The sequence below is a fragment of the Leptopilina heterotoma genome, unplaced genomic scaffold (genome assembly GCF_015476425.1).
Source record: "Leptopilina heterotoma isolate Lh14 unplaced genomic scaffold, ASM1547642v1 Lhet_91, whole genome shotgun sequence".
NCBI lineage: Eukaryota > Metazoa > Arthropoda > Insecta > Hymenoptera > Figitidae > Leptopilina > Leptopilina heterotoma.
In genome coordinates this window covers 136,781-162,379 of record NW_025111197.1, presented here as the reverse complement: position 1 = coordinate 162,379, position 25,599 = coordinate 136,781, and the positions used below count along the sequence as shown (strand labels likewise).

The 25,599-nt window shown below is 27.5% G+C and overlaps 2 protein-coding genes and 1 non-coding gene across 3 annotated transcripts in view; 2 read left to right on the top strand and 1 right to left on the bottom strand.

The window, feature by feature from the left end:
* LOC122511921 (probable ATP-dependent RNA helicase DHX34) overlaps window positions 1-17,573 on the bottom strand; it is a 67,195-nt gene extending 49,622 nt beyond the window's left edge. Inside the window, exon 1 of the mRNA XM_043627487.1 lies at window positions 17,281-17,573. The gene's annotated coding sequence lies outside the window, so the exon portion shown is untranslated. The remainder of the gene's footprint in view (window positions 1-17,280) is intronic.
* On the top strand, window positions 13,317-13,390 carry Trnaa-ggc. The gene has a single exon. It is a non-coding gene; the product is annotated as a tRNA-Ala (tRNA).
* A 3,245-nt stretch (window positions 17,574-20,818) lies between the features above and the next one.
* LOC122511927 (protein HID1) overlaps window positions 20,819-25,599 on the top strand; it is a 49,334-nt gene continuing 44,553 nt past the window's right edge. Inside the window, exons 1-3 of the mRNA XM_043627498.1 lie at window positions 20,819-21,042; window positions 23,921-24,280; window positions 24,595-24,648. Of these exons, the coding sequence (XP_043483433.1) occupies window positions 20,977-21,042; window positions 23,921-24,280; window positions 24,595-24,648 (480 nt within the window). The 5' untranslated portion in view covers window positions 20,819-20,976. The remainder of the gene's footprint in view (window positions 21,043-23,920; window positions 24,281-24,594; window positions 24,649-25,599) is intronic.

The window sequence follows — 25,599 nt, the reverse complement described above, 5'->3', positions numbered from 1 at the left end:
AATTTACCGAAGACGATTCAGGTATAATACTAATTATTATATATAATGATTTAAAACTTATGAATTTATACGAATATAAATTTCTAATAATATATATTTTTACATAATAAAAAGTTATTAAATTTTTTTAACTGCAGTACCTATGAGTGAGTTATTAGTTGTAAAAATCCTGAGATAAATATAAATATTTTTCAGATTTGAAGGATCTCAAGGAAGCGTTGATACAACTCCATTTACAGTTAAAGGATCAACTAACAGAAACCTACTACAGCATTGATTATGATATAATGAGAAAGTTGGAGCTATTTGAAAATAAAATTCTATTAAACATTGGTCGTCCTTTAGGAAAAGGGTTAAGTGAAGATTTGAAAAAGCTAAAAATTAATTTGCCAATATCCGAAATGCAAGATTTCGACAAGTTTGATGAATCCTTGTCATCCGACGCAGAGAAAGAAGTAGCTTTAGTAAGACGAATTTTTTACATTATTACTATATAAAAAATAAATAAATTTAATATAGTGTCATGTTTTTTTTCTTGAATTTGAAGATTTGGTAAATGTTTGTTTTAATCATCATTTATCATTTCTTTTTTAACAGAAATCTATTATGATGGCATACGGCAGAGCAAAAAAAGAAATTCCAGAAATTATAAGAGTAATTCTGCCGGAAATTCTTGAACCCTCACTTCAAATTCAATTTTCAGGCGAAGGACTAAAAAAAGGAAATGCGGAAGTTAAAAAGAGTTTTAATGCAACTCATACACCGTGGCACAGAGTTTGGCCAACCGAGAAAGTTTGAGTAATTTATACTGCTTTTCACAGAGTTTTGCCAACCGTCGGGCCAACCGTGGCCCAGAGTTTGGCCGACCAAGAAAGTTTAAGTCATTTAAACTGCTTTTCGCAGAGTTTTGCCAACTGTCGGGCCAACCGTGGCCCAGAGTTCGGCCGACCAAAATAATGTAAGTCAATTAAACTGTGTTTCACATAGTTTTGCCAACCGTCGGGCCAACCATGGCCCAGAGTTCGGCCAACCAAGAAAAATCAAGTCAATTAAACTGCATTTGACAAAGTTTTTCCAACCGTCGGGCCAACCGTGGCCAGAGTTCGGCCAACCTAGAAAGTTTCAATCATTTAAACTGCTTTTCACAGAGTTTTGCCAACTGTCGGGCCAACCATGGCCCAGAGTTCGGCCAACCAAGAAAAATCAGGTCATTTAAACTGCGTTTGACAAAGTTTTGCCAACCGTCGGGCCAACCGTGGCCCAGAGTTCGGCCAACAAAGAAAGTTTAAGTCATTTAAACTGCATTTGACAAAGTTTTGCCAACCGTTGGGCCAACTGTGGCCCAGAGTGCGGCCAACCAAGAAAGTTTAAGTCATTTAAACTGCATTTGGCAAAGTTTTGCCAACCGTCGGGCCAACCGTGGCCCAGAGTTTGGCCAACCTAAATTTTTAAGTCCTATGACATACGTTCCCCATAGTTGTGAGAACCTTTGTCGCCAAAGTTGTCCCGACGGTTGGTTAAACTCTGCACGTAATGGTTGGCTTGCAAAGTCGGGCCAACTGTGGGCACTAGTATTTGCCAAAGTTGGGCAATCTCTGGCAACCAAAACTTCGCTTGCCAAAGTTAGGCCAACCGTGGGCCAACCTTCAAACTCTGGCGGCCAACCTAAATTCGCACCTGGGTAAGTGGGATTTAAAATAACATTAGCAACAACATTAGAAGTCATGAAATTTTTAACAGAAGAATGTAATTATTCTTTTTTAATGACCGCTAGATTAAATCAGGATGCTCTAGAGGTATTGAAAAATTTAAATAATATTTCTTATTTATATATAATATTTTGTATCTACATTGAAATATCAATTTTATACATTCACAGGGTATGTTTGGAATGATTAGAGGCTGCTGCGGCTCTAGCGACAACCCGGATCTACTTCTATTCATTCAGATTTACAGGCTTTTGAGCTTCTATTTTCTAGTGAAGCCTCCAAAAGGATCAAATGTCCAAAGTATTGAGATCAGGAGAAAATAATCAATCAGCGTATGGAACACGACATTCTCATGATTACAATGTTTTTGGCGTAAACAAAATAGTTTTATCGTATTTCAGTGGATTTGTTGCCCGAAAAGTTGAAAAATGGACTTCTTGTTCAAACTGCTTGTCATCAGTGACAAAATTAACTGGTAATCTACCAAGAGACCAAATGATAACAAGCTTGAGTAAAGGCTATTTATAAAGTATCCCTCGGATACTTTATTTAATTTACTTTTTGCTCTGGAAAAAGCGATTCTGCAAACAGTAGGAGAAGAGCAACTTAATTACTACACATTTCAACATATTGTCAAAAATATTCTAGCGGAACCCATAACTTTTGTGGGTTGTGAGAAAAAAAATTAACGAAAACAATTATAAATTATTATTGTGTAACAAGGACGCACATTTTATGTAAAAAACACAATAATGTTTACAATGAAGCACGCAAAGAAGAAAAGAAATGCAGAAAATTATCCAAATTAGTTACAAAATCTAAGACATAAAATATTTTAAAGAAAATGATATGCAGAGAGCATGGAACAAAAATTAATAAAAATGGCAATATAAAAAATGAAATTGAGAAAATACGCATTTTTTAAATATAATTCATGACTATATTATAAACACTATGTATTTATTGTTCTCCCTAGATAGACTGATTAATGTAAGGTCATCAAAATAAATTACTTTTATTTACTTTATTTATAAAATTTTATTTCCAAACAATTAAAAAATACATAAATATATTTCAGAATACATGATTATTTGATTAAATAGTTGTAATTTGTAAAAATCATTTAAAGTTTGTCAGAATTTCAAATTCTGATACATAATTTCATTAATGATTCAAAAGTATAAACTTATAAATTTTTAATTGTTGGAAACATTTAAAGATAAAAAATTAATGTGATATTATTTAAAAAAGATTCCCCTTATAAATAATTGCCAATACAAAACAATGTTTAAATGCTTATCTCTCTTTTTTAATAAATCGAAACATTATTTACAATTAGTATTTTAGATAGTTAGATAGATAATTGTTTATGAAGGTGATCGTTTTTAAATATAATCAAAATACATAAATATGTATACATATAAATAAACCCTAATAATATTAAAAAATTGTAAAAAATAATAAAATGTTCGTGACTATTATAAGCCAAATTGAACAAAAAAGTTATACAATATGGGTCATTCCATGCGAAAAGTCAAATGACTAAGTCCACTCGTAGTTTAAACCGATTTCAAAGTTTGAGTAATCAAATTTTAGCAAATTTTATGCAGAATCGAATCCCGTGTGGTACTTTTTGAAATTTTCTAAATGGCGACCAACACAGATAAAATTCTGACAGAATGTAACAAATTTCTCCAGTTAAACTAGTAATACTCTTACTATTTTTTATTAAAATCCATAGAAACATAATATTTTTATGTATTTGGAGTCGCTGCAACTGAATGTATAGTAAAAATTAAAAATTTTAAAATGGCGGATTCAAAATGGAGGATGAAAATTTAAAATTTGTTGGATTCAGTTGAGTCAAGATATTCGGGGGTTTTTGGGGTCGCTGAATCCAAATTTACTGTCAAAATCAAGAAATTCAAAATGGCGGATCCAAAATGGTGGACGAGAATTGGAAAATTTGACTGGATTTTTTTATACTTGTTTTTCGGGGGTTTTATGGGTCGCTGAGTTCGAATTTATGGTCAAAATTTAAAAATTCAGAATGGCGGATCCAAAATAGTGGATGTGAATTAAAAATTTTGACTGAATTCGTTTGATTCCTGTTATTCCAGGGTTTTTTGGGTCGCTGAGTTCGAATTTATTGTCAAAATTTAAAAATTCAAAATGGCGGATGCAAAATTGTGGATGGGAATTACAAATCTCCACTGTATTTAGTTCATTCTTATTATTCGTGGGATTTCTCTTCGAAACTTAGTACGTAACTTTTTTTAAGCGAAATTATATTTATCTTCTATGCTTTAAAAGTTTTTTCGTATTAGTCGACTTCCGAAAATCCAAAAAATATTCTATATTCAGTAAAAAAACTTAAATTTTACTTTGTTTTCTGAATCTAATAACACAGGACCACAAAATTTTTTAAAGGAAGTATTGACCGGGCCATGGTTTTTATACGTTACTAGCTGTCGGACCCGACTTCGACGGGTTTTAGTTTCGGCTAATGCATTTGATAGGGTTTCAACCAACCGGGAAATAGCCGGGAATTAAATTTTACTGGGAAAAACTAATAATTAGTTACCATTAACTATTTCGTGAGGAAAATATTACTATTTCAATCAGTGACAGATTTTTTTCTATCAAATTTGATATTCAGGAACAGTATTTGGCAACTTGTAGTACTTTGTGCGTTTGTAGTACTGCAATTAATGTATTAAAAATTAATCCTAAATTTACACCAGTTTTTGGAGTCAAAGAAGAGTCTAATTATAAATAATTGTGTCACAATTAGACAATAAAAATTAAAGTAAAAAGCAGTTTTTAAAATCAAATTAATATAATAAAACTTTTTTAATTTGCTAAGAAAATTCTCGGTTTTTCCTGGTCAAATTAAACTCCCGGCTATTTATCGGTTTCCCCGAGCAATTGGTAGACACTCTGTCAATTCTATCATGGTAAACCTAATCCCGTCAAAGACTTGTACTGGTATATAAAATAGATGGTAAACTAATAATTTAGAGGGCGTCGCAAGAAATATAAACAACTTGGTAAATAACGGACACCCTAATACATACATACATACATACACGAAATTTTTTATTGGTATATTCGGAATCCTTGATGCCTAAAACGAATAATTATGTGCGAAATTTAAAGTTCTGAGCAATGTACAGACAAAAGTCTGATTTTATATATATAGATTTGCGTCGCTGAATTCGAATCCGACCTCAGTTTTCCGCCGTCACGTCAAATTTCTTCACAAATTAATAAAATTCGTGAAAAACTGACTGTAAACTAGATATTAATAAAAATAAGTAGAAGAATCTACTAAAAAACATCTCTAACATACTGAAAAAATATTATATAATATTAAACAATCAAAAAAATTCCTAAATATTCAAAATTTAAAATAGCTTAGTTTTAGTCCAGGCGCCCTGTCATAAAAGGTCGATTTTATGACACAAATCCAACCCAATAGGCAAAAATGTTTTTTAAAAGATTAGTAGCATAGAAACAAAGGCCAACAGTTTGCACCAACTTACACTAAGCGCGTTTATTGTTTTAAAACTTTTAGGATGACAAAATCAGTTTTTTTGAAGTTTTTTGAGGATTGTTCTTTTCAGTGAAATTTTTAGGCGCATGAAAAGTCTCCAATTTTTATTTTCCGAATCTTTATTTTATCGAAATTCTTTTTATCTAATAAGAATTATTTATAATTTCTTTTAATCGAAAGAATGATTGTCAAAAACATTATTTTTTTGAATGACTAATCAACAGAATTTTTAATACTGCGAAAGAAAATTTTTTATAATCTTCAAATAACTGAATTATCATTTCTAAAAATTATTATTTTTTATATTTATTATTTACACTAATATTTTTATTTTCGAAATGTCAATTTTAATAAATATTATTTTATAGATTTGTTTATAATCATAATAATTATATTCCTGAATTATTATTCAATGTAATTCAAATATTACCGAATTACCAATTCTTAAAAAATTTATTGTTCCTAATAATATTTTTTTATAATGTGTAAATGTTCTATATTTTAAAGTTTCTAAATTTTATTTTTTCGAAATATCATTTGTTATAAAACTTTTTTCTTATAAATGTTTTTCAAAATAATTTTAACTTTTTCGAATTAACATTACTCATAATTTTCTTTACTTCTAATCGTTCTTCTTTATAATTACTATATTTTCTAACATGTATTTCTTCTAACTATAACTTTACCGAATTGTCACTTCTCATAATTATTATTATATCAAAATATTATTTTTCAAAATTTTTGTAATATCTAATAATTTTTTATACAATTTTTTTTATTATATAATAACCAGTTTTTATAATTTTATTTTATTCGAATAATTATTTCGTATAATTTTTTTCTTCCCGAAATTATATTTTAAATAATTTTTTTAATCGATTCTTTATTTTTCCTAATATTCATTTTTCCAAATAATTCTTTTTCATAATTTTTATATTTCCTAATTCGTATTTTACATAACATCCATTTCTTCTAAGATTTAAATTCTCTAATTTATTATTTGCCTAACCTATAAATGTCACAAGAAGACTATATACAGGAGAACCAACTCGCCTGCTTGTTCATAGAGAGCAGTGGTCCCGTTTTTAACGGACGACTGGGCGTACTACCCCGAGGCGCACTAGTCTTCTGCACATCGCAACACATGCATAACTGTATAAACTCTATCTGTGTATCTTTAAATAATGTGTGTTTGTTTTGTTTACAATTTTCTTGGTTATGTGCAAGTTCTGTGACAGTTGATTTTGAAAACACTAAATGAAATGCCATAAAAGAGTTTGTATCTTCTGAAATATTTTTGCTTGATTTCATCTTTATTAGTTTTTATAATTTATAAATCTCTTTTAAAATCTTTGAAATATCGTAGAGCGTTAAATCCGAAAACTTAGTTCAGTTGGAAAAATTCCTCTTTGGAGGTTATGGTTAACCTCAAATACAATGCTATAACAGAAATAAATATAATTGCAGCAATAATAAATATATAATAAATTATATATTACAATAGGATAGATAATAATTTATAATATAACATACCCTTTTTTTATTGTAAGATAAAAAATGGTTATGAAAATCCCATTACAACTTTTATTATTTAAATTAACACTCTTCATCAATACGAATCATAATTAAAAACACTAGTGTTAAATACACTTCTCACTTTTATTAGAAATTTCTGTATTAAAAATATTAAGTTCACTTAATATTTACACTTATTATTCAATATGAGGGGATAATAAAAACTTGCAGCTGTTACAGCTGTCAGATGGAATATGTATAAAATATACACAGTTATGCATGTGTTGAGGTGTGCAGAAGACTAGTGCGCCTCGGGGTAGTACACCCAATCGTCCGTTAAAATCGGGACAATCGGAAATACTCGAGTTGTTCCTCCTGTATATAGTCTTCTTGAAATGTCATAATAAGAATTGCACCGAATAGTTATTTCACATACAGAATATCCGGTTTCGACGTTTCCCATCTCTGAAGAATATGGCGCCAAATTTGAAAAAAGTTTATTATTTTATTATTTAAAAATGATTAATTATTACAAATATTGTTTAAAACAATTTCTCTAATGATATTTAGCGTAGTTAATTGTTTTAAACAATATTTGTAATAATTAATCATTTTTAAATAATAAAATAATAAACTTTTTTCAAATTTGGCGCTATATTCTTCAGAGATGGGAAACGTCGAAACCGGATATTTTGTATGTGAAATAACCAGGAAGGAAGAGTAAGGGTGGAGTCCCATGGCAGCGTTTTGCGTTGCGTTGTAATAAGAGAGAATGCAGCAAACGTATATTTGCGTCTTTTTCTCTCCCATTACGACGCAACGCAAAACGCTGTCATGGGACTCCACCCTAAGGAGACCGAACTCTGTGTAGAAAGCGCTTTAAAAATCTCAGAGAAATATGCACGAAAAGTGCCAGGCTCACTGCGTTCTAGTCGACCTCCAATTAAGTTGATCATGCGCATAAGCTGTGTTGTGTCTCTGTTTCTCGTAAAAATTGTGCGAGTGAGATGTAAGATCTAATGTTTACATTTAGCCGGACTTAGTGAGATACATACATATACAATACATTTCGATTTAATAATTATTTATTTATTTTATTTAAAAAATGTCGTGTTGTGTGCCAGGATGTAAAGAAAGAAAAAGAGTCTAAAAACATTAGTCTCTTCTATCCTTCTACGGTATGTAAATATACTCTAGTTATAAACACAATTTTTCTTAACCATTTTCGCAAAATTTTTCCCTTTTCATAAATATATTATTAAATTATTTTGAAAATCTAAATAATATAACAATTGCAAATAAATAAATTTGCTTTTAAAATTAACACTGTTTAAACTATGTAATATTTACCTTGACATAACCGCACTTTTCATCTATGTCAACACTGAACTTTAGTTCAATGCGCATGATCGACTTAATTGGTGATCAACTAGAACACAGTGAGTCTGGCACTTTTCGTGCATATTTCTCAGACATTTGTAGAAGCAGAGTTCGGTCTCCTTACTCTTCCTTCCTGGAAATAACTATTCGGTGCAATTCTTATTATGACATTTATAGGTTAGGCAAATAATAAATTAGAGAATTTAAATCTTAGAAGAAATGGATGTTATGTAAAATACGAATTAGGAAATATAAAAATTATGAAAAAGAATTATTTGGAAGAATGAATATTCGGAAAAATAAAAAATCGATTAAAAAAAATTATTTAAAATATAATTTCGGTAAGAAAAATATTATACGAAATAATTATTTGAATAAAATAAAATTATAAAAACTGGTTATTATACAATAAAAAAATTTGTATAAAAAATTATTAGATATTAAAAAAATTTTGAAAAATAATATTTAGATATAATAATAATTATGAGAAGTTACAATTCGGTAAAGTTATAGTTAGAAGAAATACATGTTAGAAAATATAGTAATTATAAAGAAGAATGATTAGGAGTAAAGAAAATTATGAGTAATGTTAATTCGAAAAAGTTAAAATTATTTTGGTAAACATTTATAAGAAAAAAGTTTTATAACAAATGATATTTCGATAAAATAAAATTTAGAGACTTTAGAATTTAGAACATTTACACATATTAAAAAAATATTGTTAGGAACAATAAATTTTTTAAGAATTGGTAATTCGGTAATATTTGAATTATATTGAATAATAATTCGGGAATATAATTATTATAATTATTAACAAATCTATAAAATAATATTTATCAAAATTGACATTTCGAAAATAAAAATATTAGTGTAAATAAGAAATATAAAAAATAATAATTTTTAGAAATGATAATTCAGTTATTTAAAGATTATAAAAAATTTTCTTTCGCAGTATGAAACATTCTGTTAATTAGTCATTCAAAAAAATAATGTTTTTGACAATTATTCTTTCTATTAAAAGAAATTATAATTAATTCTTATTAGATAAAAAGAATTTCGATAAAATAAAGATTCGGAAAATAAAAATTGGAGACTTTTCATGCGCCTCAAAAAAATAAAAAAGTCAAAACCCAGAGGTCACACCCCCCTATCCCCATGTTTTTGGGGTCGCTGAAACCGAATATGACCATGAAAAATTTTTTTCATCGGCCATTTTCCCGCTACCACCCCCTTACACCTGCTCCCGGGGGTTGAAATTTCAGTTTAAAAAAAGTGGAGTAATTAATTATTATAAATATTGTTTAAAACAATTAACTACGCTAAATATCATTAGTGAAATTGTTTTAAACAATATTTATAATAATTAATAATTGTTATACAATAAATAATAAACTTTTTCATATTTGGCGCTTTATTCTTCACAGTGGTCTTCAAGCACTTTTAGGTTTACCTAAAATGAGTCAAAATTGTGCTAACGCAGTTTTGTCTGAAATCGTCCCAAGATTTCAAATTTTCATTTCCGAAAATCGTAGCTGATTCTTTTTTCGAAAAAAACATATGGGACGTTCCACGTCAACAGAAACAGAGCTGTGGCCAAAAATTGGCGCAATGAAAAAAAAACGTTTAAGGGCTTAAAAAATTCTTACACTCGTGTACTTTCAATAACAGGTGGGCGTTTTTGAAAATCCAAAATGGCGGCCTAATTACAAGCGAAGAAGGTCAACAAAATCACAAACCGACAAATAATATCGTTAATAGAAATTGCAAAATTCAAGAAAAAAAATTGAACGAAACTTTTTTAAACGTTTTTGGGGTCGCTTAATACAATTCTTAACTCAGATTTTGATTAGAGTCTGAAAATTCAAAATGGCGGAACCAAAATGGTGGACAATTTTTAAAACTCTTTAAAATCGCTCAAAACTTGTTACCCGGGGGTTTTCGGGGTCGCTGATTACGAATATGACATCGGATTTCGAAAATTCAAAATGGCGTATCCAACATGGCCGACATTTTTCTTTAAATTCATCGTATTCGCTCAAAACTTGTTACTCGGGGGTTTTCGGGGTCGCTGATTACGAATATGCCATCAGAGTTAAAAAATTCAAAATGGCGGATCCAACATGGCCGACATTTTGTTGAAAAATTCATCGATTTCGCTTGAAACTTGTTACTCAGTGGTTTTCGGGGTCGCTGATTACGAATATGACCTTAGTTTTTAAAAATTCAAAATGGCGGATCCAACATGGCCGACATTCGAATTTAATATTTTTTTAGAAGCAATAAAAAGCTGTTTGTAGAGAGTTAAAGTTTTGTTCTTTCTAGTAGCTGAAGCAAATTCTATTAGCGTTTAAGTATCGTAATATTTTAACCGTTTTATTTGGTTCAATTATAAATACGTGCTAAAGGCAATCGAAAAAAAATATCATATCTAACAAACAAAAATATTTGACAGAACCATAGCAAAAACACTATCGCATGTAACAATTGGTTGTACATTGATGTAACGAAGCCTGATAAAAAATCAGTGAGAGAAGCAGGCGCATTGCGCCTACCTCTTAGGGTTTCGTGGTCTAAAAGACAAAGAAAAAATCATAAAATCAATCAGGAGCTCCACATAATGATTTCAATAACAAGCGTTGCTATGACAATCATTGCCATAGCAACTGTAAACAAAGCAACCATTACCATAGCAACCATTACCATAACAACCAGTACCATAGTAACGGTTTCCATGGCAACGGTTGTTAGGGAAAACTGCGGACGGACACCAGAGTTTCGTTATAAGGGATTCAGTCCTTGCCCGTGTAGAAATTTAACCATGGCCCAAATCGGGGCCAGATCTTTTGATCATAGTGTAGGCCATAACATGGCATGAAACACCTTCCCAGATCTGGGGAGGTGTTTAATGCCATGTTATAGCCTAAATATGGCAATTTCTACACGGGTGGCCACGAAACCCTAAAAACACAATAGTCAAGAACGAACACAATTCTTTGACAGAACCAGAACAAAAAAAACTACCCCATATCACAATTGGTTTTTATCTCTGATCCTGTCACGGATTTATAATTGAACCAAATAAAACGGTTAAAATATTACGATACTCAAACGCTACTAGAATTTGCTTCAGCTACTAGAAAGGCCCAAGTTTAACTCTCTACAAACAGCTTTTTATTTCATATAAAAAAATATTAAATTGGAATACCAATTAAATTGGATCTGACATTTTGAATTTTTTAAAACTAAGGTCATTTTTGTAATCAGCGACCCCGAAAACCCCCGAATAACACGTTTTGAGCGAATACGATGAAGTTAAGAAAAGAATGTCGACCATGTTGGATCCGCCATTTTGAATTTTTTAAATCTGATGGCATATTTGTAATCAGCGAACCCGAAAACCTCAGAGTAACAAGTTTTGAGCGAATACAATGAATTTGAAGAAAAATGTCGGCCATGTTGGATCCGCCATTTTGAATTTTTGAAATCGGATGTCATATTCGTAATCAGCGACCCCGAAAACCCCCGAGTAACAAATTTTGAGCGATTTTAAGGAGTTTTAAAATTTGTCCAACATTTTGCTTCCGCCATTTTTAATCTTTTAACTCTAATCAAAATCTGAGTTAAGATTTGTATTAAGCGACCCCAAAAACGTTAAAAAAAATTTCGTTCAATTTTTTTCCATGGATTTTGTCATTTTTATTTATGATATTATTTGTGGGTTCATGATTTTGTTGACTTTGTTCGCTTATAATTAAGCCGCCATTTTGGATTTTCAAAAACGCCCACCTGTTATTGAAAGTACACGAGTGTAAGAATTTTTTAAGCCCTTTAACGTTTTTTTTCATTGCGCCAATTTTTGGCCACAGCTCTGTTTTTGTTGACGTGGAACGTCCCACATGTATATTTGTATAAATAGTGAACATTTTGTAATTTTTTCAAAGAAAAATATCTTTTTTTAAAAAAGTTATTCGCTATCTCCTGAGTATCAAAAAAAAAAGTTCTCTCACTGCTGCAGTGATTGCGGCCTTCTCAGTAACCTAAATCAAAAAAACCAAAAAGATTATTAAACTAGAAGATATTTGCCGTACAATGACCCTCGGATGTCAAAAAATATTGAATTGCAACAAAATGGCGGAGTTTTGAAAAAAGCTTTTCAATTTCGCCAAAAAAATCCGATGGTTCTTGGCATCCCAAAATTTTATTTTTCATCCAATCAAAGAACTGGAGCCTCATTGTACGGCAAATATCTTCTAGTTTAATAATCTTTTTGGTTTTTTTGATTTCAGTCACTCAGAAGGCCGTAATCACTGCAGCAGTGGGAAAACTGGTTTTTTTTATATAGCGAATAACTCTTTAAAAAAAAGATATTTTTCTTTGAAAGAATTACAAAATTTTCACAATTTATACAAATATACATGTACAAAACTTTAAAAAAATTAGATGCAATAATTTCCCTGAAAAAATTCCTAAAAATCGACGTTTTTTTCAGTCACTCACACTAGGTGTGCCCCTTAAGAATCGGAATTCGAAAAAAAACTTTTACTATTTAACAGCATTAAAAGCTGTATAAAGAAGTAATTATTTTTAAAAAAATAATTGAATTATAATTAAAATTTAAAATTGTTAAAAAAACATTATTAAAACATTTAAAAATAGAATTTTAATATAACAATAAAAATTTTATTTAAATAAAATGTAAAAAAATTGGTTCAAAACTAAAAAATATGAATTTCATATACTAAATGAAATATAAAAAATTATTAAAGCAAAATTTTTTATATTATATTATATATTTTATATTATCTATCACAATGATAGAACCAATATCGATTATTTTTGAATTTTCCCAGAATTTTTCACGAAACAATTATCAACTCATTAATAAGTTCCTTCACTAAACGTGAAGCTGAAACCTACCATATCGACCAAGTTTCAAATTCTAGAAGTACCGGTATCTAAACCTAGACGTCACCGCCAAATCAATAAATAATTGAAAAATAAATTTAAAGCTATGCTTCACGTTTAGTGAAGGAACTTATTAATGAGTTGATAATTGTTTCGTGAAAAATTCTGGGAAAATTCAAAATTAATATGCAGAAGAATGCGAACCATCTTGACTATTGAGTCGATAAGGCTATGAAAATTTGTTGAAGGTGGACCTCTGTAGCTCAGTGGAAGAGCAATCAACCGGCAATTGATAGGTCCTGGGTTTCGAGCCCCAGCAGAGTTAGTCTCACATTTTTTCATAGCTTTAAATTTATTTTTCAATATCGATTAATTATTGAAGTTATACGAAAACAAAGTTTCGACACAATTATTTGTCTTAGAAAGTCAACAAATTGTGAATGAAAATAAATATTGTCAATATAGATAAATTATAATCAGTTTTCATGAATTAGTTGAAACGTTATGATCTCCGCAAAAATGAGTGCGAAAAAACCTTGGAGGAGGCCAACTATTTCTAAAACCGAATTAAAAATGGCTTTTTTAAATTGAAAGCCCCGCCTTTTTTATGACGAAAGAATGACGCGCCTGAAAAGTAAAGAAGACGAAACTTGGGTGGAATTTTTTAATGAGTTGGATGGGAAAATGAAGCCGAAAACTTTTGTACAGCCAAATGTGCGATATTAAAAAAATGTGTGTACCTGAAAGTGAAGATAATATCGAGAATACAAGTTTGATTAGTGTAAATGAAGATTACTCTGATAAAGAAAATGTAATTTTAATTCATTTACAATTCATTTTTACGGAATTTTGATTATTCGGAATATTATATTTCAAATTCTTATTTTTCACTTTTCCTTCTTGAAACCTTTGAGTCAAATACTTCCATTCAAAATTTATATTTTTTTACAGGTCCTATCCTCATTTTCCAATCAACAGACATCAGGATTTCTATATATTTGGATAATGTACCATACACTTTTCTGATGTCTTGGGCACCAACCACTAGGTATAGTGAAGTACGTTAATGATCTCCTTACACCCTCTTGTAATTTAGGAGATCTTTCCATGGGACATTACACGTGCATTTGCAGGAGACATAACGATTGGATCGAATACAATGATTAAAATAAAGGAATGCCACAATATTTATGACCAAAGTTAAATAGAAAAATTAACATTGAATTTTTAATTTATTCCAAAAATGTTGAGTACTAATTGAGCAATAAATAATAGGCTATTGCTAACTATTTTGTTGGTGTTTTAACGTGCTTTTCGTAATGGTACGGTTAGCGGATCGCTCAATCATTCGAATGTTAAAGATTCATTTTTAATTTAAATTAATTTCGTTAAAAAACTCGTATTTCCGTTTTTGAAGAAATATTAACGTGTATGTCATTGGATATAGATTCGCATGGGCGATGAGAATGGTCTTCTTGTTTTAATCGGTCGTGTTTGTCAAAAATGTTCGTAAATTGTGAATTTATTATGAAAAAGACAGTAAGCTTCGAGATTTATATTGTTTTTAATTACTTAATCTTTTAACTGCAGTAACTACTTAATAAATTTAATGTGTTCTTATAATTGTGTAGTGAGTGAATACTTTCTCAAACCTATCCTGAAACTTCGTTGGAATAGTAAAGAAAATTCTAACACGAAAAAGTTATTTTTTAAATAAATAATTAATAAAAAAAATTTTATTGTAATAATCTTTGAGCACTAAATTATAGGCTATTGATAAATATGTTTTTGGCATCATTTTTAAGAACTAATTAAGCACTAATTAATAGCACAATACAAATTCATTTTTGTGAAAGTGGTTCAGCCAACTTCACAGACCTAAGAATTTAAATATTTATAAAAATAATTTAATTCTTGCAAAGAATTTTATAAAAACTTTTAAACAAATTATTTCTTTCTACTAATTTTAAGCAAATTGTGATTAAAATAATTCAATTTCTGAAAAATTTGTATTATAATTATTCGTGAAAAAATTGAATTCTTACGAAGATTTTTACAAAAAATTTTTAATAATTTAATTCTGTTTGGAAATTTTATGAAAATAGTAAATATTGAAAAGCATTCAATTGCAAAAAAATTTTTTTTTAAATTAAATTTTTCAAAGAATTTTATTCAAATTTCATAGAATAATTAAATGTCTATGTGTCATTTTACTAAATTTAATTGAGAATAATTGAATTCCTAAAAAGCATTTTATTATTTATGACAATAATTTAATTCTAGCGAACGATTTTATTAGAATTTTTTTAAATAATTGAATTTCCAAGAACAAATGTATTACTTTTAAAAATAGTTGAATTTTTGTGATGAATATTGTTATTTATCAAAATAATTGTATTTTTGGGAAGAATTATTTTATTAAAATCTAAAAAATAACTGAATTTTATCAAAAAAATTTAATTAAAATTATATTTAAAATAATTGATTTCTTTCAAACAATTTTATTAAAATATTTGAAAATAATTGAATACCTGTGAAAAATTCTAATATTTTTGTAAAGTATTGAATTCTTTCGAAGAATTAAAAAAACATTTTTTTAAATGATTGATTTTTTCGAGGAATTAAAATTAAATTTTTAAGAATAATTACATTTTTAATAATTTTATAAAAATGGTTAAAAAAGAATTGAATTTCTGTGAAAAATTTTGTTTTTTTTTAAATATTCTTGCTTAGAATTTTATCAAAAAATTTTTAAAAAAAATTGAATTTCCATGAAAAATGTTATTATTATTGAAAGCAATTGAATTATTGTGAAGAATTATATACAAATTTTGTTAAAAAATTGATTTTTTTGAAATTTTTTTGAAAAAGTTATTTTAAATTAATTGAATTCCTGCCCAGTAAAAAAAACTAATTCAAATGAATTGAAACGAATTAACATTTTTGGTAGGCTCCAATTCGTATTTGTCACAAAGCGGGATTCACTCAAGCTCTTTGTATATTCAATTGAATTTAATTCAATATGTACCAATTTGTCCAAACGAATTCGCATTCGAAAGAAATGGCCAAGGAATGCATTGAATTCATGCTAACGAATTGAAAAAAATTAAAGGCTCAAAACTTGTCCAGTGAATTGGTACGGATAGAAGGTTCGGAAGTTCAATACAGTTTCACGAATTCAGGAAAATTGCATCATGGCTCCAATTCGTATTTGTCACAAAGCGGGATTCACGAAAGCTCTTTGTGAATTCTTTTTAATTCATTTCAATTAGTTTTCGTTTACTGGGTGGTGAAATTTTATTATTTATGAAAATAATTGAATTTTAGATGAATTTTATCAATTTTTTTTTAATAATTGAATTCTTTTGCAATATTTCATGAAAATACAAGAAATTAATAAAGAAAATAATTGAATTTCGAATATTTTTTTAAAATAATAGAATCGTTATACCTGTCGTTTTAAAATCTGACAACTTCGCAGTCGTCAAATAGCACGAATGTTATTGTTTTATGATTAGTTGGTTAAAATTAGAATATTCTTTATCTTGTTTATTAATGCAGAAAAATGTCAGCGCGCATGTAACTTATTGTTGGGAAGGGAATTTTTGAAAAACCTTATTCTATTTTACTTTTAATTTCATTAGATTTATAACCATAAGATAATAAAAATATCAGTTTACCAGTTTAGTATCGAAAGTAAAAGTGACGATCTCTTCTTCCTTTGTTATTTAAAAAATTTAACAGTTTATATTTTTTTACTATTTTCTAAAACTTTTTAATATATTTCCGGTAACATAGTATAGTTTTTATTGAAAACGATTTGTGATATTCCCATGCACTTATTTTTTAAAAAAACATGAATTTATTTGGATTTCTTTTAACATTTTTTTCAATTTAAAGGCTAAATTTCATATTATCTTCATAAGAATCAATGTTAAAAGTTTATAATTAGGAATTCGTATTATTCAATAAATCCATAGTAAATCGACTCCAATCTTTGCAAGAAATTTTTTTTACGTAAAACTTTTGATATATTATATATGTAAAAAAGTGTGTTTTCTAATTTCCAAAAAACGTGCTCGTACACCCTTAAATGTTTCGTTGAAATCAAGGTAAAAGTGATGAACATTTGTAGTTGAAGGGTTAATATTTCAAATTTTGTGAATTTAAAATAAATTCTAAATATAAAAATATGAATTTCCAGATTTAACATACCTTTTTAATTTTTCCAAATTCTACTGTAGATATACTGATAACGTTTAGAATCGTATTCTTTAGTTAGGAATACGTTTCAAATTGAGGCTCGATGACAAGTTTTTCTTGAAAATTTCTTAACATCACTATACCGTTAAAATTTTTGTTGATTTTAGACGAAGTGACAGTGTCCACAACAAAAATTTATTAACATTTATTAAAAGCGAGTATAATAATTACACAGTTTGTTTACATTCAGCAAAGATTTGTCTTGTATACCATTTAAGCACATGGTTATCTCAGGGCTGAGAATGAAAGTGTAGGATAGTAGAACCGTAGAACATCCAATATGTGACAATTCTATGAGTATTGGGTGCTTCTACAATAACTTTTTTTTATTGTTTTTAAAAATAACGAGACGCATGCATATCCCCTAATCGCCAAGTCGTCGAATGATCAAATAATCGAATGCCAAGTAATCGAATGGACAAAACGTCGAATGCTAAAAACATCGAATCGTCATTTAGTCGAATGATAAAAACATCGAATCGGCATTTAGTCGAATGTTCAAAACGTCGAATGATTAAAACGTCGAATGCTAAAAACGTCGAATCGTCAATACGACGAATGTTCAAAAAGTCGAATTATCAATTCGTCGAATGTTAAAAACATCGAATTGTCAATACGTCGAATGTTCAAAACGTCGAATGATAAAAACGTCGAATGCTAAAAACAACGAATCGTCATGTAGTCGAATGCTAAAAATATCGAATCTTCAGTTAATCGAATGCTAAAAACATCGAATTCTCAATTCGTCGAATGTTCAAAACGTCGAATGTTTAAAACGTCGAATGCTAAAAACGTCGAATGTTCAAAATGTCGAATGCTCAAAACGTCGAATGATAAAAACGTCGAATGCTAAAAACTTCGAATCGTCATTTAGTCGAATGATAAAAACATCGAATCGTCAATACTTCGAATGCTAAAAACATCGAATTGTTAATTCATCGAATGCTTAAATCATCGAATTTTTCATTCGTCGAATGTTCAAAACGTCGAATGATCAAAACGTCGAATGCTAAAAACGTCGAATTCTCAAATCGTCGAATGCTCAAATAATCGAAACGCCATCTGTTCGAAATGTCAAGTAGTAGAATGGTAAAGTAGTCGAATGGTAAAGTAGTCGAAACGCCATCTGTTCGAATTGCCAAGTAGTAGAATGGTAAAGTAGTCGAATGTTCAAAACGTCGAATGATAAAAATGTCGAATGCTCAGAACATCGAACTGTTAATTCGTCGAATGCTCAAAACGTCGAATGATAAAAACGTCGAATGCTAAAAACATCGAATCGTCAAAAGTTCGAAAAAGTTCTTTGTTTTAAGTTAATGTCTACTGAAGACAAAGAACTTTTTCGAACTTTTGACGATTCGATGTTTTTAGCATTCGACGTTTTTATCATTCGACGTTTTGAGCATTCGATGAATTAACAGTTCGATGTTCTGAGCATTCGACATTTTTATCATTCGACGTTTTGAACATTCGACTACTTTACCATTCTACTACTTGGCAATTCGAACAGATGGCGTTTCGACTCCTTTACCATTCGACTACTTTACCATTCTACTACTTGACATTTCGAACAGATGGCGTTTCGATTATTTGAGCATTCGACGATTTGAGAATTCGACGTTTTTAGCATTCGACGTTTTGATCATTCGACGTTTTGAACATTCGACGAATGAAGAATTCGATGATTTAAGCATTCGATGAATTAACAATTCGATGTTTTTAGCATTCGAAGTATTGACGATTCGATGTTTTTATCATTCGACTAAATGACGATTCGAAGTTTTTAGCATTCGACGTTTTTATCATTCGACGTTTTGAGCATTCGACATTTTGAACATTCGACGTTTTTAGCATTCGACGTTTTAAACATTCGACGTTTTGAACATTCGACGAATTGAGAATTCGATGTTTTTAGCATTCGATTAAGTGAAGATTCGATATTTTTAGCATTCGACTACATGACGCTTCGATGTTTTTAGCATTCGACGTTTTTATCATTCGACGTTTTGAACATTCGACGTATTGACAATTCGATGTTTTTAACATTCGACGAATTGATAATTCGACGTTTTGAACATTCGTCGTATTGACGATTCGACGTTTTTAGCATTCGACGTTTTAATCATTCGACGTTTTGAACATTCGACTAAATGCCGATTCGATGTTTTTAGCATTCGACATTTTGTCCATTCGATGTTTTTAGCATTCGACGTTTTGTCCATTCGATTACTTGGCATTCGACTATTTGATCATTCGACGACTTGGCGATTAGGGGATATGCATGCGTCTCAAAATAACATTTGATAAATAATAATAATAATAATAATAATAATAATAATAATAATAATAATAATAATAATAATAATAATAATAATAATAAAAGAATAATTTTCGATTACACTATCAGGGCTGGACGAGGTCCGTAAATCCCGTAAAAGTCCGTAACTTGGCTTGAAGTCCATAAAAGTCCGTTTTTTAAAAAAAAGATCCGTAAAGTCCGTAATTTGCTTGAAAAAGGTCCGTAAAGTCCGTAATTGTTTTTCCAACAGTCGTATGAACGAACCTTTACAATTTCGTGTTTCGTTTACGTGACTGACGTCATTCTCCTACTAAAGGTGCTTCTATACCTCCGGTGGATTGGTCAAGCAATCGGCTCGATGAATTTTCACGGTCGGAAAATGTACTTTTATGGCGGGTATTTTTGAATAAGTAAATGTTGAAAAGGTTTTTACTTGAAAATTTATTTAAAAAAATGATTTTATCATAGAAATTCTTTTGAAATTTATGTTAAAAAACATGTTTTATTTTAAAAGTTATCAAATTTTAATTCAAAATGTTTTAATTTTCCAAAGAAGTGTAAAAAGCCTAATGTTTTTGAAATGCTAGTACAGACGGTACAGACTGTTTGTTATGAATGTACATAACCTAGCGTTGTGTTGTCTGTTCATTATTATTTAATATAATAATAATTAAATCATTAAATTTAGAATATAATAATATCACAAGCACGACAACACAACGCTAGGTTATGTACATTCATAACAAACAGTCTGTACCGTCTGTACTAGCATTTCAAAAACATTAGGCTTTTTACACTTCATTGGAAAATTAAAACATTTTGAATTAAAATTTGATAACTTTTAAAATAAAACATGTTTTTTAACATTACTTTCAAAAGAATTTCTATGATAAAATCATTTTTTAAAATAAATTTTCAAGTAAAAACCTTTTCAACATTTACTTATTCAAAAATACCCGCCATGAAAGTACATTTTCCGACCGTGAAAATTCATCGAGCCGATTGCTTGACCAATCCACCGGAGGTATAGAAGCACCTTAATCCTAGTGTCACATTACGAATATTCATCTGTATTGCAGAAAGGGTCTAAGCGAAACTACTTTAAATATGTAGTGCCTCGTGCACTCTATTTAAAATTTTTTCATTGGTTGTTTACTCACACAAATAAACAACCAATCTCTATCTGTCAATATTCATTGTTTGATGTAAATACAGTACTACTGTATCATAAAACAATTTTATTCACCCTAAATATACAATTTTTAATTTACAGTTAAGGATTTTTAAAAAAAGACTTTGTATTTTAAAAATTATTAAATTTATCATTTTTTTAAAATTATTTTTATACAATGGGCAATGCTGATACAAAATTAAATTTTCGAAAAGCTGTTGTACAACTGACATCAAAGTCTCAGGTAATGTAAATAATTCTTATGAAAAATATGTCACTTCTTTTCTAGAATATTATTATTTAATGTATAATATTTTATTATACTTTTTATGTATATTTTTCTCAAACTATCACAATAAAATTAGTTACTTACACATAAAAGAACCTACAATTTTAATTCACAATTTTTTTTATTAGAGACAAAATAAATCATAAAATATGTTTAGAAAAATGAACTTAACCTGCAATGTAAACTTTGATTTGAATATTTTCAAAAACTACATTTTAATATTATTACGCATCAGTTAAAGATTTCGATCTGAATTGAAAAGGAGAAATACGACTTAACCTGAATTTTTAATTTTTTATTCAATTTTTAAAGTATATATTTATTTCAAAACTTAATAAATAACAATAAAAATTATTTATCTAATTATACAGTATAATTTTTAATTCTCAATAACAATATTGTTCACAAACTGATTCTTTTATTTTGGGAAAAAAATATTACATTTTCTTTCATCACCGTTTCTTAATACTTTTGTAGAAAAATCTCAATTTTTATAAGGAAATAATTTGCATCATTTCTATTTTTTAATTACAATTGTTTTAATAAAAATTTAAAAAAAATTTTTTTTTTTTTTTTACTTACAAATTTTAATTGAAAATGAAGTTGAAACTTTTTAAATTTTTAGAAAATAAAGGAAAAAATTTTACTCAAAAAAATGTTCTGTTACATTTATTTACGAATTTTTTCATTGTAAAATTATTCGACAACATAAATAACCTCTTTTTTAGATAAATATTTAATTATTATTATTTTTTTTCACAGGAATTAAGAATTTCAAAAATTACAAATTCAAACCTTTTTGAAATTAAACAACTTATAAAAATATTTTGTTATAAAACATGAAGATACCGATTGCTTCTTAAAAAAAATTAAATTATTTACAAAAATCTTTATAAAATCCTTCTCAAGGATGCAATTATTTTTATAAGTAATAATATTTTTCACATGAATTCAATTATTTAAAAAAAATGTAATAAAATTCGTTGTATCAATTTAATTATTTTTATAAATAATAAAATGTTTCATAGGATTTCAAATATTTTTAATACAATTTAAAATAAATTTATCGAAAAATGCAATTATTTTTAAAAATTTTTTGCATGAATTCAATTACATTTCACAAGTAATTAAATTCTTCGCTGAAATTTAAATATTTTCATAATCTACTATTTTAATAAAATTTCTCAAAAAAATTAAATTATTTAAAAAAAATGTTAGAAAATTCTTTGCAAGAATTCAATTATTTTCATGAATAATAAAATTCTTTATAAGATTTCAATTATTTAAAAAAAAATTAATTAAATTTGATGCAAGAATTCAATTATTTTTATAAATAATAAAATTCTTCAGAGAATTTCAATTATTTAAAAAATGTAATAAAAATTTATTGCAAGAATTCAATTATTCTCCTAAATAATAAATTTCTTCACAGGATTCACAGAATTCTCTAAATCAACTATTTTTAATAATTTTTAAAAATGTTCTTTGAGAATTTTCAAATCCATTTGATTGGAATTCAAATTTACGTGAAATTTTTATTATTCGAAAGTTCTTCAATTAAATATGTATTAGAAAACAAAAACTTGAAATAATTCCAAAAAAAATCTGCAATTAAAGTTTCTCAAAAAAAAATTAATTCCACAGAATTATTAGTTAAAAATATGAAAAATTCAAATTTTCAAAGATTTTAATCTGAAACCTTTTCAAAATTCAATTATTTCTAAAAGAATTCACGCTATAATGCTTTTTATATTCAACTATTCTCTAAAATTTAAACTAAAATTTATTTTTAAATCAATTTTTATTAGAAAATTTCTTCGAGAATTCAATTATTTAAATGCAAAAGTAAATAATTTATTGAATAATTTAATGTTTCTTAAAATTTAATTCTTATGAAGAATTTATCTACATATTATTAAAGAATTGAATTCTTTTGATGAATTTTAATAAAATTTTTAAGAATAATTACATTTTTCGAGGAATTTGCTTAAAATTGTATTAAAAATAATTGAAATTCTGCAATGAGTTTTATTATATATGAAAATAATTGAATTCCTAAAAAGAATTTTATTATTTTTGAGAAATTTTTATTATTTTTGAAAATAATTGAATGTTTGCGTAGAATTTTATCGAAATTTCTTTGAAATAATTGAATTCTTATGAACAATTTTATTAAAATAGTAAATATTGAAAATCATTGAATTAAAGAAAATTTTTGAAAATAATTGACAAGAATTTTATTATTCATGAAAATAGGTGAATTATTGCGAAGAAATTTATAAAAAAAACTTGTAAATTTTTGTTTTATAAAGATAATTGAAATATTGACGAGAATTTTTTTAAATTTTGAACACAATTAAATTTGGTAGAAGGATTTTATTACTTTTGAAAATAATTGAAATTCTGCGATGAGTTTTATTATTTATGAAAATAATTGAATTCCTAAAAAGAATTTTATTATTTATGAAAATAATTGAATTTCCGTAAAACATTTTATTATTTATGAAAATAATGGAATTATTGCAAAGAAATTTATTAAAAGAATTTTTTGAAATATTTAAGTAAAATTTAAAACACCTTAAAGAGTTGCAATTGCAATTTTTTGAAATAATAAATTATTTTATCAATTATTTATTTTTTTTATTTAAACAATTGAATTATGGTAGAACTTTTTGATAAGTATTAATTTGAAAAAGAATTTCATTTAAAATTTTCGAAAATAATTGAATACATACTATATGAGTTATAGTAGAAATTTTTTAGAAATAATTAAATTTCAAAAAGAAAAAATTTGACCCTTAAACTTTACCCTAAATATAAATATCTGTTTCAGGAAATTGATGCTAATGATGATAGTTTTTGGGATCAGTTCTGGTGTGAGAATGTTTCGAGCGTTCAAGATATTTTCACATTAATACCAGCGCCTGAAATTCGAATATTAAGGGAAGAAGCGCCATTAAATTTAGGAAATTTGTGTTATAAAGCTGTAGAAAAATTAGTAAAGGCCGTTGATTGTAGTTGTCGAACACAAGGAGAGCATCAAACGGTTTTAAATTGTTGTCGCTTATTGACACGTTTATTACCGTATATATTTGAAGATCTCGAATGGAAGGGATTCTTTTGGGAAAGCTTACCGGGAAAAGAAGAAGAGCAAAGTATGCCCTTGGCGCATTCTTTACTTAATGCCCTCTGTGTAAGTTATCTATTATTTATTAATTAAAAAATACAATAAAATATTTTAATTTTTAAATAATGTCCAATTTCAACAAATTTCAGTTTAATTAATATTTTAATCTTATAAATAAAATTATCCAATCAGTTTATTTCTAAAATACTTTATAAAGTATTTTTAATTTGTAAGATAGTGTATGTTTTTTCCATTTGGAAACAAAATGTTAGATAAATTTGTTGTACAATAATTATATTTTAAAGCTGCTTCTAGTGTCTAAAATTAAATTTACCCAAATTATATATTTTAAAGATAGTTAATTATTTCTTTTATTTCAGGATTTACTTTTCTGTCCGGATTTTACAGTAGTTGCGAGCAAAAAATCGGGGCCTGTGAGTATTAATTTGAAGTATATTTTCACATACTTTTTAAAAAACTTTATAATCTGAGGGTAAAATAAACTTTTTTAGAATATAAAAAGATAATTTTTCTAGTGTTGTTCGAAAATTGATTGTTGTTATGAATATTGATAAAATAAAATCGTTGTAATGGTGAAATAATTAAAAAAAATAAGCAAACAAAATATATACATAAAATTCTTCGCAGAAATTCAATTGTGTTCAAAAATTTTTTAAAATTCTCATCAAAATTTAAAATATCTTTATAAATAATTAAATTTTTCTCCTAAATTCAATTATTTTCAAAAATTTTCCTCAATTCAATGATTTTTAATATCTACTATTTTCATAAAATTTTTCAAAAGAATTCAATTATTTCAACAAAAAAAATTAATAAAATTCTACACAAACTTTTAATTATTTTCAAAAAATAATAAAAATTACATAGGAATTTCATTCTATACAAATTTTTTTATAAATGTCTTGGCAATCATTCAATTATTTTCATAAATAATAAAAAATTTACGGGGATTCAATTATTTTCGTAAATAATAAAATTCTTTTTAGGAATTCAACTATTTTCTAAAATTTTAATAAAATTCTCGTCAAAATTTCAATTATCTATATAAATAATAAAATTCTTCTCCGAAATTCAACTATTTTTAAAAATTTTAATAAAATTCTTATCAAAATTTCAATTATTTTCAAAAATTTTCCGCAATTGAATGATTTTTAATATCTAGGGGAAAGTGGGGCAAACCGGGCCGGTGGGTAAACCGGCTAGGGGTCAATATCTCCGAAATGGCGAAATTGTCAAAAGTGTTATTTAGAAATTTGAAACAATCATGTGTAGTATGACTTATTTTTTTAATTTGACAATTTTTACTTTTATTTGTGCAACGCTGGGAGCAAAAGTTTTTTTTTTAGTTTTTTTCTACACTTTTA